At 42.9% G+C, this 15,128-nt stretch overlaps 1 protein-coding gene across 4 annotated transcripts in view; it reads left to right on the top strand.

The window, feature by feature from the left end:
• The window catches only part of foxn3 (forkhead box N3), a 115,666-nt gene extending 111,439 nt beyond the window's left edge, over positions 1 to 4,227 (top strand). For all 4 annotated transcript variants that reach the window (XM_046308100.1, XM_046308103.1, XM_046308102.1 and 1 more), the window contains exon 6: positions 109 to 4,227. In XM_046308100.1, the coding sequence (XP_046164056.1) occupies positions 109 to 649 (541 nt within the window). In that variant the 3' untranslated portion in view covers positions 650 to 4,227. The remainder of the gene's footprint in view (positions 1 to 108) is intronic.
• Positions 4,228 to 15,128: the final 10,901 nt, after the last annotated feature.

Genomic DNA, 15,128 nt, shown 5'->3' with positions numbered 1-15,128 from the left:
TGACATCAGTGTATCTGTCATGTCTACGGTCAGCTTCAGTGTATGTGTGTGTACATACTGTGTGCATGTATTTATGTGCATTTCATCTCTGTCTCTGTCTCTCTCCAGATCTGTGCTGTCCGGAGGCTGTCGGAAGCATAGCATCAGCCATCCCGCCTGCGACTCCCCGTTGGTCAGCAGCGACCCCAAGGAGGACCACACTTACAGCACCAACCAATCGGATGACGGCAGCGACTACACTAGCGACTCCAGTCTCCGCAGCAATGGCCCCATCGCCCGGGATGTCGCCAACGATTCAGACTTCGACGACGAGGATGATGAAGATGACAAGAGCAAGATTCAGCTGGAGATCAAGAAGGAAGAGCCACGCGATTGGCCCATAGACACGATAGACTCTGCCCTTTCCAGCCAGCAGCACAACAAGAAGCGGCATCACTTCCTGAAAGCCAAGCAGCGGATGGGTGTGGCTAGTGATACGCTCCCGCTGAAAAAACGGCGCACGGAAAAGCCGCCGGAGAGCGATGACGAGGAGATGAAGGAGGCAGCGGGTTCGCTGCTCCACCTGGCGGGTGTCCGCGCCTGCTTGAACAATATCACTAACAGAACCGCCAAGGGCCAGAAAGAGCAGAAAGAACCCACGAAAAACTGACCCATGAGACTTGAAAGAGAGACTTAGCTGAGAGAGTGAAGGTTTTCAAAGAAAAAAAAGGAGAGCGAGAGAGAACGGAAATACAAAACATCACTTTTAATATAGAAATGTATGCTTTCTTTTTTTCAGGATATCAGGTGAATTCTGAATGATTTGTGGCAATATAAAAAAAACAATCACTTTGTTTTCCTGTATTTAAAGTTACTGTTTATAGGGTTGATTTTCTTTTCTTTACATTTTTTAAAATTATTTTTTATTTGTTTAAAGGAGATTAAAGCCATAGATGAACCTTTTTCTGATATTCAGCTAAGTTCGCAGGTTTCCGTTGGCTGAAAGTAAAAGTGAGCGAGAGAAAAAAAATAGCTTTTTGAAAAACTGCCCCATCATGGATTGGCTTGGATGTGTGAATAGGAGATCACCTTGTTAATGTCAAAATGTGCCCAATCTGCAGCTATTGCCCTTTACAGTCTCATCAGATGCAGCTAACACTAAGTACATTTCTACAAGCTCATAACTTGTTACTTCAGTAGAATTTACAGGTAAAACGTTATTATGAGGTGCTTATCACGGACTATTTTGTTTTTACAGTGATATACATCATTCAAATGAAATAAAGTTAGTATTCAGGGTCAGATCTTAACCATTGGTGTCTATGGGCTGCATATTTCAGTTAGGATGTGACCATATACATAAACGTCACAATAACCAAGCACAAATCCACATGCTATACTGGCTAAAGCAATGTTTATATTAGTTAACTATTCCACTGAAGTAACACAGGTATATGCTGACATGGATAGGAGTGCCACAGATACACATTGTTTGGCAAACTATCCCCTGTGTTGGGTACAAAACTATCAAAAACAATGGCATTCTAATTTGCCTTGGAACATCCGGTGCTAAAAAGGCGGCTATAAAAAAATATATATATAAAACCAAGTTTGCCAGCTCTGTCTTGTCTGTGTGCAAGGAAGCTGCCACAGAAAAAATGTTCCATGAAATTCTGGGAAATTGTTAGCTTTAGTGACTATTAGCCTAGCCAACCCCATAGAAGAGACACTCATCAGTAGCGTAGCCAAGCTCATAGAAGTAACACTAGGTAGTCAGTTTATGTGTGTCAGTGTTGGGACAGTGCCAAAGAGAAACTCTTGGTCAGCCCAGTGATGATGGTAGCACTTCCTTAGCTAACTGTCTTTCTGACCGCTAATCACATTTAGCCACCAGCGCTAGCTAGCGTGCCAATGCGGAGGGGACAGTTATGTTTTCACCTTAATGGTTGACTGTAGGACTGTAGTGGGATGAAGGACACTGGTACAATTTAGATGTAGGAAAGGCTTCGTTTTTTGACAGGGTGTTCTCTAAATGTAAACTAATTTAGTTCGCTAAAAGCCATAAGCTAATAGTCTAGCAAGCACTTATCGGAGAGGGAAATAACTGACAATATGTCAAGATAACCTCAAAACTGCCTGTGTCCTTTTATGAAAGCAATCAACGTGAATCATTGAGTTATAATCCAGTGACATGATGTAGTGATATTTTTCCTGTGGCACAAACACCTGAATACCTTCATTGGTTGGAAAGGAAATGATGCTATGGAACCTGCCAATTATATTTTGTGTGAGAAGAATAATGATATGACTGTGGAGTTGTTAATTTTTGTGGGGGGTTTTTTGTGTGTGTTTACTTACCCACTCTCATGACGTAATAAAGCAATTTCATCCAGTCAGGATAACACTGTATAAAAAGTTAAACTAGATTTTGATTTTCTTTTGAAGCAATGTAGCCAGCAGGATTTTTCCAAATCGTGTTGCATGGGTTCTGTAAAGAAAAAGAGAAAAAACTGTTTTCTATTCAGACAAAGTTCATGTTAGGTAAATAATGTATTTAGCATGAAGCATGAATTATTTTCATATAAGTATCCTAGCGAACAAAAAGGTTCTGCCTCGAGGTTCTGCGCCCATAGGTGTGGAATCCTTCTCTGTTGTTTTGTCTTTTTCTTTTTGACTTGATGATTTGTTTCCTGTCGTCCTTACTCATCTTTGTTTTAACAGTGGGCTTTGAAAAAATACAGTAATAACATCTTGTTCAGGGACAAAAAGACGGTCTGTGGGGCAAATCTCTTTCTGCAATATGAGGATAACTCGCTCCATCCGTGGATACAGGGCTAGATAGCAACTCCCTTCATCCATAGTTGACAAAACCAGAATGTCCCAGTGTTTGTATGTAGTCGCTAGATGGCCATGCTAGAAAAGACAACATTTTAAAAACTTCTTGGCATGAAGATCAGTTATTTGTGGACTGAAAGCACCAAACTTTCAGCGTACCTCTGTCCTCTCCAGCATGGCCGTATAGTGACCACTGTGTCTGATGGGTTCTCCCTGATGGCTGAATGTTGGAGCCCATGTGATAAAAGAGAGGTTAGGTAGTGAGTGTCAGTCTTCTGTCCCCCCCCCTTCTCTGTGCCTGTTCTTCCATCACCTCTTTCTTTTCTAAGGTTTTAGCCGTCTTTGATATTTCAGGGTCTTCCATTTTTCAATGACACACGAGTTTAACCGAGTAAGTGTTTTTATGTTGTTGTTGTTTTGGGTTTATTTTGTGTCCCTCGCTGTGTTTTTGCCATTTCTACTCTAGCAACTCTTCAGGTCTCGTTGTCAGTATTATTAGGCAGGCTACCATAGACTCGTTGCACATGAAAGTAACGCAAAGTAAATGACACAGTACGGCGGCAAGATAAATACAAACTCTATAGTGCATATTGTCACATTATCTCGCCAGATTGCACTAAGATATTCAAATAAAGATATTGTCTAAGTCCAGTGCCAAAGCCTGTAATAATTCCTTATCTACCTGAAATAGAGGACACACATATTTGATCTGTATGTCAAGACAAAAAAAATGACCAGTGAGCTGTAGCATTTCTATCAGATACCCTTTCTGCGTTATGTGCTACTGATTTTTGTTGAAACTTACCACATTACTTGGATTTTTTTTTGTGCTACCGATCATTGCTCATTGGGATGATTTTCATTTATTAGTTGAATATAACACCCAATATCTCATAGTGCACGACTCTTGACCAGAGCTAACCCAGAGCTAACTAACCCAATGAGGCTCTGGTCAAAAGTAGAGCGCTATATGGGAAATAAGGTATCGTTTGAAGGAGCCCTTATTTGCCCTGGATTAAGATGAGGTGATGAGCTTCTGTCGACTAGACTGCTTTCGTGTGTCAATCAATGTATCTTCAACTGATAAATATATGATATGATTTATTCCCATTGTTTGTTACGTTATCCTTTGAGGAATACTGCCTTCCTTGGATGGTAAACAGTCACTCGATAACTCGTCCTCCAATCACAATCCTTCAGGTGCCACAATGTCGGAGGAGGACGGCGTGTTCTCAAAATATTGAATATGAATTATTATTAATGAACTGTCGAAATTAGCCTGGCAAATAATGATATATTGATGAGTCAAAAAAAGTGTTTCTTTGTTTCATCGTGTTTTTTGTTGATATTTTGTTTGGTTTCTGTCTGTTCAACTGCCATTTTTCAGTTTATTGTTTTGGAGGGGTTTTCTGAGGAGGAGGAGGAGGAGGAGGAGGAGGAGGAGGAGGAGGAGGAGGAGGAGGAGAAGAAAGAGCAGTGGATCGTCAGTTTCAAGTTATTTGTAGTACACTTCACCTTGTAATCATGGAAACTGCATGGTACCTTATGGCACTTATGGCACAAATTCCAATAGAATCGGCTACTATTTGGTCTCGAAGGATCCGTAGTTGTGCGAATCGCTGAAACGACTGCCAGCAATTTCGTTATACCACTATTATTGGTAACAAACAAACAAAATACCAAAAAGTCACCATGTAGTTTCTATGTAAATAACAGGCAGGTGGTGTTCTGTAAAAACATGCTACCGATCATTTCTGTGTCCTGTTTTTGAACCATGTAGTCTTGATGGCATGACCTTACAGCTGATCTGTTAATATGGAGACCGACCTCCGTAGGTGCGCTCTGTATTTCCTTGACGTGTATTCACATTGCCAAAGACCAACTACTTCATCAATTCATGTAAATATCACCTTGTCCATTACTATGACGAAAGTATGTTTGTTTAAAAAAAAAATGTTTTTGTTTTTCCGAAGAAAACAAAAAGCTAACATAAAGTTTCTGTGTTGTATTGTCTTCCAGTTGCAATAAAAGAAAACCGCATTGCAAAAAGTTACTCCTGTGATCATGTTTCTTCACTGTTCCAGTGTCTATGCAGCTTCACACTTTTCAGTGTTAAATTGACATTGTAAAGCATGATTATTTGCATAATTCCCAGTGTGCTTTGCCTTTTGATTGAATTGTAGATGCCACCCATGACTGTATTTGTTAGTGACATATGTTCATACAAATCTTTACACATGTTAAGTTTGCTGAAAATAAACGCAGTTGACAATGAGAGGACATTTCTTTTTTTGCTAAGTTTACATGGATGTTGCATTTATTCATTTCCAGTCCTATGGCGTTCACCAAGTGTGAGCCTATGCAAATATGATATCATTAAGATACATTATTTAAGACGATACAATAAATACAGTCAGTGGCGGTCAGGACAGGTGGGGCAGAGCAATTTTTATATAAACTCAGCAAAAAAAAAATCCTGTCACTCTCAACTGTGTTTATTTCCAGCAAAATTAACATGTGTAAATATTTGTATGAACATGACAAAATTCAACAACTGAGACATAAACTGAAGAAGTTCTACAGACATGTGACTAACAGAAATGGAATAATGTGTCCCTGAACAAAGGGGGGGGGGGGTCAAAATCAAAACTAAAAGTCAGTACCTGGTGTGGCCACCAGCTGCACTAATTACTGCAGTGCATCCCCACCTTATGGACTGCACCAGATTTGCCAGTTCTTGCTGTGAGATGACTCATCAGTGAAGAGCACTTTTTGCCAGTCCTGGCTGGTCCAGCGACAGTGATGTCTGGTGAGTACCTGCCTTACAACAGGCCAACAAGCCCTCAGTTCAGCCTCTCTCAGCTTATTGCGGACAGTCTGAGCACTGATGGAGGTATTGTGCGTTCCTGGTGTAACTCGGGCAGTTGTTGTTGCCATCCTTTACCTGTCCCGTAGTTGTGATGTTCGGCTGTACCGATCCTGTGCAGGTGTTGTTACATGTGGTCTGCCACTGCGAGGACGATCAGCTGTCTGTCCCGTCTCCCTGTAGCACTGTCTTAGGCATCTCACAGTACAGACATTGCAAATTATTGCCCTGGACATATCTACAGTCCTCATGCCTCCTTGCAGCACGCCTAAGGCATGTTCACGCAGATGAGCAGGGACCCTGGGCATCTTTCTTTCGTTTTTTTTTTCAGAGTCAGTAGAAAGGCCTCTTTTAGTGTCCTAAGTTTTCATAACTGTGACCTTAATTGCCTACCGTCTGTAAGCTGTTAGTGCCTTAACGACCGTTCCACTGGTGCATGTTCATGAATTGTTTATGGTTCATTGAACAAGCATGGGAAATAGTGTTTAAACCCTTTACAATGAAGATCTGTGAAGTTATTTAGATTTTTACAAATCATCTTTGAAAGACAGGGTCCGGAAAATGTGATGTTTCTTTTTTTGCTGAGTTTATATAATTGTTTGGCTGTGTGCTTATGGTCATTGTGCTGTTGGAAGGTGAACCTTCGGCCCAATCTGAGGTTCTGAGCACTCTAGAGCAGGTTTTTATCAAGGATCTCTCTGTACTTTGCTCTGTTACTCTTTCCCTCGATCCTGACTAGTCCCCCAGTCTCTGCCGCTGAAAAACATCCCCACAGCATGACGCTGCCACCATCATTGTTATGCAGGTGAATGAGGACCCAAAAGCGACTTGGCGAAAACAGAGTCTTTAATCCAGTAAAGGAAATATGCAATACTCCTAGACAAATCGGAGCGGTAAATAAAGCATAAAAAACAATTCCACTCGTAATGACGAGAACAGACTGGAGACTCGATCATAAACTGTAGGTTGCCTCGGGAAGGCACTTGACCGTAGCAGACTCAGACACCTGCTCACCACGCAGCATCTGAGGGAAACACGACACGACAGGGCGATACAAAGACACAGCACGGTGAACAATATACAAGGATCCGACAGGACAGAAACGGAAGACAAGGGGAGAAATAGGGACTCTAATCAGAGGGCAAGATACGGAACAGGTGTGAAAAGATTAGATGATTGAGTAGGGGAATAGGAACAGCTGGGAGCAGGAACGGAACGATAGAGAGAGGAGAGAGAGGGAGGGGGAGAGAGAGGGATAGAAAAAGGGAACGAACCTAATAAGACCAGCAGGGGGAAACGAACAGAAGGGAAAGCATAATGACAAGACAATATAAGACAAAACATGACAATCATGCTTCACTTTAGGGAAGGTGCCAGGTTTCCTTCAGACGTGAAGCTTGGTATTCAGGCCAAATAATTCAATCTTGGTTTCATCAGGTCTGAGAGTTCTTTAGGTGCCTTTTGGCAAACTCCAATCGGGCTCTGATGTGCCTTTTGCTGAGGAGTGGCTTCCATCTGGCCACTCTACCATAAAGGCTTGATAGGTGGAGTGCTGCAGAGATGGTTGTCCTTCTGGAAGGTTCTCCCATCTCCACAGAGGAACTCTGGAGCTCTGTCAGAGTGACCATCGGGTTCTTGGTCACCTCCTAGACCAAGGCCCTTCTCCTCTGATCCCTCCTCTGATCCCTTCTCCTCTGCTCAGTTTGGCTAAGCAGGCAGCTCTAGAGAAGAGTCTTGGTGGTTCCAAACTTCTTCCATTTAAGAATGATTGATGCCACTGTGTTCTTGGGGACCTTCAATGCTGCAGGAATGTTTTGGTATCCTTCCCCAGATCTGTGCCTCGACACAATCCTGTCTCAGAGCACTACGGACAATTCCTTTGACCTTATGGCTTGGTTTTTGCTCTGACACGCACTATCAACTGTGGGACCTTATGTAGACAGGTGTGCACTTTTCCAATTCATGTCCAATCAATTGAATTTACCACAGGTGGACTACAATCAAGTTGTTGAAACAGCTCAAGGATGATACATTTAAACAGGATGCACCTGAGCTCAATTTCGAGTCCCATAGCAAAGGGTCTGAATACTTATGTAAATAAGGTATTTATGTTTACTTGTTTGTAATACATTTGCTAAAATTGTTTTCACTTTGTCATTCTGAGGTATTGTCTGAATACTTTCTAAATCACTGTTTAGGCCTTATTTTGAGGGCCTAGTTTACCCCTATAAAGTGGCCTGAAATTAATGATTTTACAGGCCACATGAGGCCTGCAAGTCACATGCTGACTTGCAAAGTGATGTGTAATTCCTATTGAAATCCAACCAGAGTTGGGATATCCAACATTTGGCATTTTTATTCACCTACATTCATGCTTGTCTACCAGGGTTGGGAAGGCTAAGATTTTAGACTACCTAAAGCATCTAAACTGGATGTAACAAGGGTGCAATAAGTCCAAGTAACAGAATAATTTATGTTAATTATATTTGAGTAGCATAAGATTAATTAATCAATCAATGTACATGCAAAACAGATTTTGAAACAAACAATTTTAAAAAATCTACCTGCAATAGAGAATGATGGGAAATATGATAGTTGTCCTTTTGGTTCAAGTCTGGTTTTTGACACTGCTGTTCTTTTACACCAATGATTGTTAATTTAACACTTATAGAGTTCACTTAACTCCTGGATAAACTCTACAGTAATAATGGCAAAAACACAGCGAGAGACATAAAATAAACCAAAAACAACAGCGTCATGAAAACACTTCCTCGGAAAAACTCTTGCATCATCAATCAACACTAGGTAACACTGGCCAATTGGCTGTGCCTTTATGCGTTTTCCACCCTTCAGTCCTACATTTTAGTGTCAGTTCCCCAGACTGTGGAAAGAGAAGATGGAAAGAGGAAAGAAGAACAAGGACAGGAGGAAGAGCGGAGAAGAGGAAGGGAGAGATAAGAGGTGAAGGGGGTGGTATGTACTCATTGTCTGATATATATAATAATATAATAATAATAATGGGTATCACACAGTGTGCTATGGACCCGTTCCTGTAGAGGAAGAGAGGGAAAGGACAAGGAGGGAAGAGGAGAACAAGAGTATGCTTCTCTGTGCACACATGTTTCGAGACACAGTGGGTCTCTCACACTGTGTGACATGTTTTCTCCAGCCCCATAAGTCACAGCCTGTTTGTGTTGCACTGCACACTGTGGACACACTAATTACAGACCAACAATCCTAATCATCTCTCTCTCTCACTCTCTTCCTCTCGCACACTTTCTCTCCTTTTCTCTCACTTTCTCTTCCTCTCTTACCCATGCGCCACACCCTCTACCAACCTCCATTTTTATGCAACCATGGTTCCCCACCATGGTAGCCCGACCTATCATCCAACCTGGTTTTGACTGTTTGTTCTGTCTGTTGTGCTCTTTTTACGTGTTGTGTGGGAAAAATCGATATAAATGCTCATGTTAAACAAGTAAACTTCTCATTGAGAATTCATTTTTATTTTACAATAGCAACCTAGCAGTACAATAGATCTGCAAACAGAATATTTGGAATATGCCATTCATGTTTTTTTGTTAAGTGATCATTTGTCCACTTTCTGACAGTCAATCTCTGTGTCCATAATCGCACCCTATTCCCTTTGTACTGCACTACTTTTGACCAGACCCCTATGTGGCTAACCAAATGAGGCTCTGGTGAAAAGCAGTGCACTATACACTGAATAGGGTGCGATTTCAGTATTCCAGACGAGCCGCCGACCAGTGTAATACTTCCTGCATGGTGATGTCATCCCATAGGCCCTGTCCTTCCCGAGAACGCTTGATTGGACACAGGTCACCGCCACCGACATGCTACCTGACACCAGTCCAATCGCTAATGACGTGTTGCTTGACTTTGATGACGTGGAAAGAAACAAGAGGTGGCGATCATTTGGGCTTATGTCTTACTTTCTTCCTGGTGCTCTGCTTGGCCTGGCTCTGCTCAGTTGTCATGGATACAAAACACTCATTTCTGAGAAGGGTGGGGAAAGGTGACAACTGGTGAACATTACTCAAACGCTCAGCTATCACTGTTAACTCCTACCTGAAATGCAATGTTGACATTAAAGGGGTATGTTGTGTTTTGAGTTAGTATCATCTCAGATGTCGTCTTTATTGATGCTCCCTACACAGATGAGGATGAGGTTTTAAGTGGATACGTGTGTCTATGTGTGCGCGTGTGTGTGTGTGTGTGTGTGTGTGTGTGTGTGTGTGTGTGTGTGTGTGTGTGTGTGTGTGTGTGTGTGTGTGTGTGTGTGTGTGTGTGTGTGTGTGTGTGTGTGCGCGTGTGTGTGTGTGTGTGTGTGTGTGTGTGTGTGTGTGTGTGTGTGTGTGTGTGTGTGTGTGTGTGTGTGTGTGTGTGTGTGTGTGTGTGTGTGTGTGATGCCAGATGTCTCATTGTTCACGCCAACACCCCACAATCCTTCACTACTGAGAACCCACACGGGAATCACCCCACTGCTTTCTCCCGTTGTTGCCAAGGTAGCATAGAAATGGAGGTGTTCATTACATCAACGAATCAATAACCCCCCTCAGATAGAAACACATACACACCCCAATCCGCAGACACCAGATAATAACCTGACAAATCCGTGCCCGTCCCCCTAATGCGTCCCAGGGTCCCTGTAACTCAGACACAAATACAGCAGCATTACATGAAAGCCCCAGTATTAGGCTGCCTGTGTTTGAATACATTTGCAAGTCTCCCTATCTGTGGGATGAGGGCTTGATTTGCATGGGGCTGCAGGCGAGGGGGATTTGAGAAAAGATTGAAGGCTTTGGTGGCAGCCTTGAGGAACGTGCCATGACTTCATGTAAGGACACCGACTGGAGTCTGGGAGGGAAGGGAGGCTGTGTAATGGATGCTTCAGTACTGGCACTGTGTCACTGTAACTAGACAAGAGGCTTGTAGTGCAAAACAGGGGTGGGCAACTCTGGTCCTGGGGGGCTAAAGAAGGTACTGGCTTTTGTTTCAATAAATCAAAGTGTCATGGTCTTCACTTCGGGTGTGTTAGAGCAAGGCCTGCATACAAAAGCCTGAATACATTGAGCTGTGACTCCAGTGTACCCCTAAGGTTGTAAAAAGACAGTTGGTGTCTTCACATTGTGCCCTAAAAACATCACAATACAATATCTATGTTTGTTTACAGTTTGTTTTCACTGCCATCGCCTGGCCCTGAAAGCTTTTCTTTTGTGTGTGCGCGCTTGTGTGTGTGCGAGTGTGGTGCTTGCATCTGTGCATCTCTGTGTCTGTGCATGTGTGTCTGTACGTGCCTGTGTGTGTGGGTGTGTATGGTGTGAATCACGTTGAGGAATGTGACTGCATGGAGACAGAAGGTAATGAAGCTGGCATTCCATGCAGCCACTGCTGACAAAGCACCTGCAAATGCCAACCTATGTTACTCCCATTCCCTCGCTCTCTCTCTCTCTCTCTCTCTCTCTCTCTCTCTCTCTCTCTCTCTCTCTCTCTCTCTCTCTCTCTCTCTCTCTTCTCTCTTTGCTCTCTTTGCCTCGCTCTTTCTTCTCTCTCTCTTTCTCTTTCTCTCTCTCTTGCTCTCTGTCTCTCTCCCCCTCCATTACAAATGAGGCTGCAGTAAAGTTAATGTTCTGTGTCGGAGCGTCTAACTGCAGGTAACCCACTTAGCTTTCCGCTGAGCTAATGCCCTTGATCTTTCATTAGGAGTCTACCTACGGCACCTAGGGGAGAGGAGGAGCAGCGGAGCGAGGGATGAGACAGAGAGAGAGAAAGAAAGAGGGGAGAGCCGTTTCATACTCCTCTGCGTTTATTTTTCTACACCCTAGTAGTACTCATTCTCTTAATGGTATTAAAACTTTTGTCTTGAGCTTTCACTGTACCTATCTATATGTGCTATGGAAAGAGATGTGTGTGTTGACAGGGAGAAACTTCCTGTTGAAATAGACTGGTGTTATTGATTGTTTTGTACGACAACACACTTTGTTTTGGTAGCAACCAACGTCCTGAAACCTGTTCAGCGGGCATGAAAGCTGTGTACCGGTAAAGGTGCCAACGATGTCCCCGTGTGTTCTCGTTGGTTACATAAACGGGAATGTTCTTATAACACAGTCACCACTACATAACAGTAATGATCCGTGTGACATCTGGATATGTGTGTGTGTACAGAGTTGGGGAGTAACTGGTAACATGTAATTAGTTACATGTAATCTGATTACTATTTTTTGAAACTGTAATCAGTTACCAGCTAAAATATTGTCATTAGATTACCAATACTTTTGAAAAACTTGATGATTACTTCTGGATGACTTTTAAATTTAGAAAAGATGTTTGCGGAAAAAAATCATGATGACACCTTTCTGCTTTCTTAATGACATTCATTTCAGCATTAGGCACAAGTTTAAGTTTGTCCCATTTGAGCGAGTCTGACCACAAGTCAGAGACAGGTTTGGGTAGGTTACTTTCTAAATGTAATCCATTACAGTTACTAATTACCTGTCCAAAATTGTAATCAGTAACATAATTTTTGGATGACCCAAATTTTGGTAATTTGTTACTTTTGGATTACTTTCCCCTAAAGAGGCATTAGAAGAAGACAAAATGACTCATCAAACGCATTTGATGTATCATTATAGTGGTCTCTGACATGCTCAGGTGGAAGAAATTCAACTTGCACCTTTTTTCAATGCTGAAATTAATGTAATTGAGAAAACAGAAAAGTTTATTTTTTTAACTTGGCATGTCAATTAAGAACAAATTCTTTATTTACAAACCCTAACCCGGACGACCCTGGGCCAATTGTGCGCCGCCCTATGTGACTCCAATCACGGCTGGTTGTGATACAGCCTGGAATCAAACCAGGGTATGTAGTGGAGCCTTTAGCACTGAAATGCAGTGCCTCAGACCGCTGTGCCCCTTGGGAGCACCATCATTTGCAAATAAATTCATTAAAAATCCTACAATGTGATTTTCTGGATTTTTGTTCTTCACATTTTGTCTGTCATAGTTGAAGTGTACCTATGATGAAAATTACAGGCCTCTCTCATCTTTTTAAGTGGGAGAACTTGCACAATTGGTGGCTGACTAAATACTTTTTTGCCCCACTGTATGTGTGTGTGTGTGTGTGTGTGTAGGATAGGATAAATTTAATCGGAAAATGATCATTGACACACTGTACTGCTGTATACATTACACATTCAACATAATATAGCACTTTACCCACATACACTTTACTTCTCACACAGCTACATAGATAATACATATTTCACATTACCTCACATTTAGTCTGTGGCGAACTAACACAGCTCAGCTTTACTTATTGTCATTCAGGTATTTGATGGACATGGAAATGAAAGAGTGCTTATAACTGTTCAGCTTACACATAGGGACCCTTTAGAGTCTGTCTGAGGGGAGGAGGGACCCTATAGCGTCTGCCTGAAGGGAGGAGGGACCCTATAGCGTCTGCCTGATGGGAGGAGGGACCCTGTAGCATCTGCCTGAAAGGAGGAGGGACCCTATTGCGTCTGCCTGATGGGAGGAGGGACCCTATAGTATCTGCCTGAAGGGAGGGGGGACCTTATAGCATCTGCCTGATGGGAGGAGGGACCCTATAGTATCTGCCTGAAGGGAGGAGGGACCCTATAGCATCTGCCTGAAGGGAGGAGGGACCCTATAGCATCTGCCTGAAGGGAGGAGGGACCCTATAGTGTCTGTCTGATGTGAGGAGGGACCCTATAACCTCTGCCTGAAAGGAGGAGGGACCCTATAGTATCTGCCTGAAGGGAGGAGGGACCCTATAGTGTCTGTCTGATGTGAGGAGGGACCCTATAACCTCTGCCTGAAGGGAGGAGGGACCCTATAGCATCTGCCTGAAGGGAGGAGGGACCCTATAGTGTCTGTCTGATGTGAGGAGGGACCCTATAACCTCTGCCTGAAAGGAGGAGGGACCCTATAGTATCTGCTTGAAGGGAGGAGGGACCCTATAGTGTCTGACTGATGTGAGGAGGGACCCTATAGTGTCTGACTGATGTGAGGAGGGACCCTATAGCATCTGCCTGAGGGGAGTCCTGATACTTTATTTTATTTTATTTCACCTTTATTTAACCAGGAAGGCCAGTTGAGAACAAGTTCTCATTTACAACTGCGAACTGGCCAAGATAAAGCAAAGCAGTGCGACAAAAACAACAACACCGAGTTACACATGGGATAAACAAACGCATAGTTAGTAACACAATAGGAAAATCTATATACAGTGTGTGTAAATGTAGTAAGATTAGGGAGGTAAGGCAATAAATAGGCTATAGTGGTGAAATAATTGCAATTTAGCATTAACACTGGAGTGATAGATGTGCAGATGATGATGTGCAAGTAGGGATACTGGGATGCAAAAGAGCAAAAATAAATAACAAAATGGGGATGAGGGAGATGGGTTGGCTATTTACAGATGGGTTGTGTACAGGTACAGTGATCAGTAAGCTGCTCTGACAGCTGATGCTTAAAGTTAGTGAGGGAGATATAAGTCTCCAGCTTCAGTGATTGTTGCAATTCATTCCAGTCATTGGCAGCAGAGAACTGGAAGGAAAGGCAGCCATAGGCGGTGTTGGCTTTGGGGATGACCAGTGAAATATACCTGCTGGAGCGGGTGCTACGGGTGGCTGTTGCTATGGTGACCAGTGAGCTGAGATAAGATGGGGCTTTACCTAGCAAAGACTTATAGATGACCTGGAGCCAGTGGGTTTGGGCAGGACATTTGAGATTTTAGTTGAACTGATAAACTGCCAAACCAGATTGTGATGCCACATCTCAGGATACTCTCTATGGCCGTATGGGAGATCAGGAGCGTCACTTTCTTGTCACCTCCGAAAACTCAGAGTCTACGTAGGAAATAGAGGCATTGTTGGACTCTGCAGCAGACACTCTCTACTTGGAGATTCCCGCTAAGCACATTGTCCATATGTGCATTCATGTACTTGTATGAGTCTCTCTGAACTAACCTGTGCAATGTTGACATTGTGGACAACCACACACAAGTGGCCGACAGGTTTGGGGACAAACACCATCCTCCGTTTTCTTCACATTAAGGATGAGATAGATGGTGGCCATCACACCGCTGGACAAGCCTCTGGATCGTTGACCTGTACACTGCAGTATCAGCATCTTTATACATCAGACCAAGAATGGCAAGAACTTGAAAATATAGTTATTGTGTGTGTGCATGTATACATTACATTTACATTTAAGTCATTTAGCAGACGCTCTTATCCAGAGCGACTTACAAATTGGTGCATTCACCTTATGACATCCAGTGGAACAGTCACTTTACGATAGTGCATCTAAATCTTAAAGGGGGGGGGGAATACTTATCCTATCCTATACCCATGTGTGTGTGTGCGTGTGTGTGTACCACAGGAGGCTGGTGGGAGGAGCTATA

The sequence above is a fragment of the Oncorhynchus gorbuscha genome, linkage group LG17 (assembly GCF_021184085.1).
Source record: "Oncorhynchus gorbuscha isolate QuinsamMale2020 ecotype Even-year linkage group LG17, OgorEven_v1.0, whole genome shotgun sequence".
In the NCBI taxonomy this organism is placed as follows: Eukaryota; Metazoa; Chordata; class Actinopteri; order Salmoniformes; family Salmonidae; genus Oncorhynchus; species Oncorhynchus gorbuscha.
This window is presented reverse-complemented; position numbering and strand designations above follow the sequence as displayed.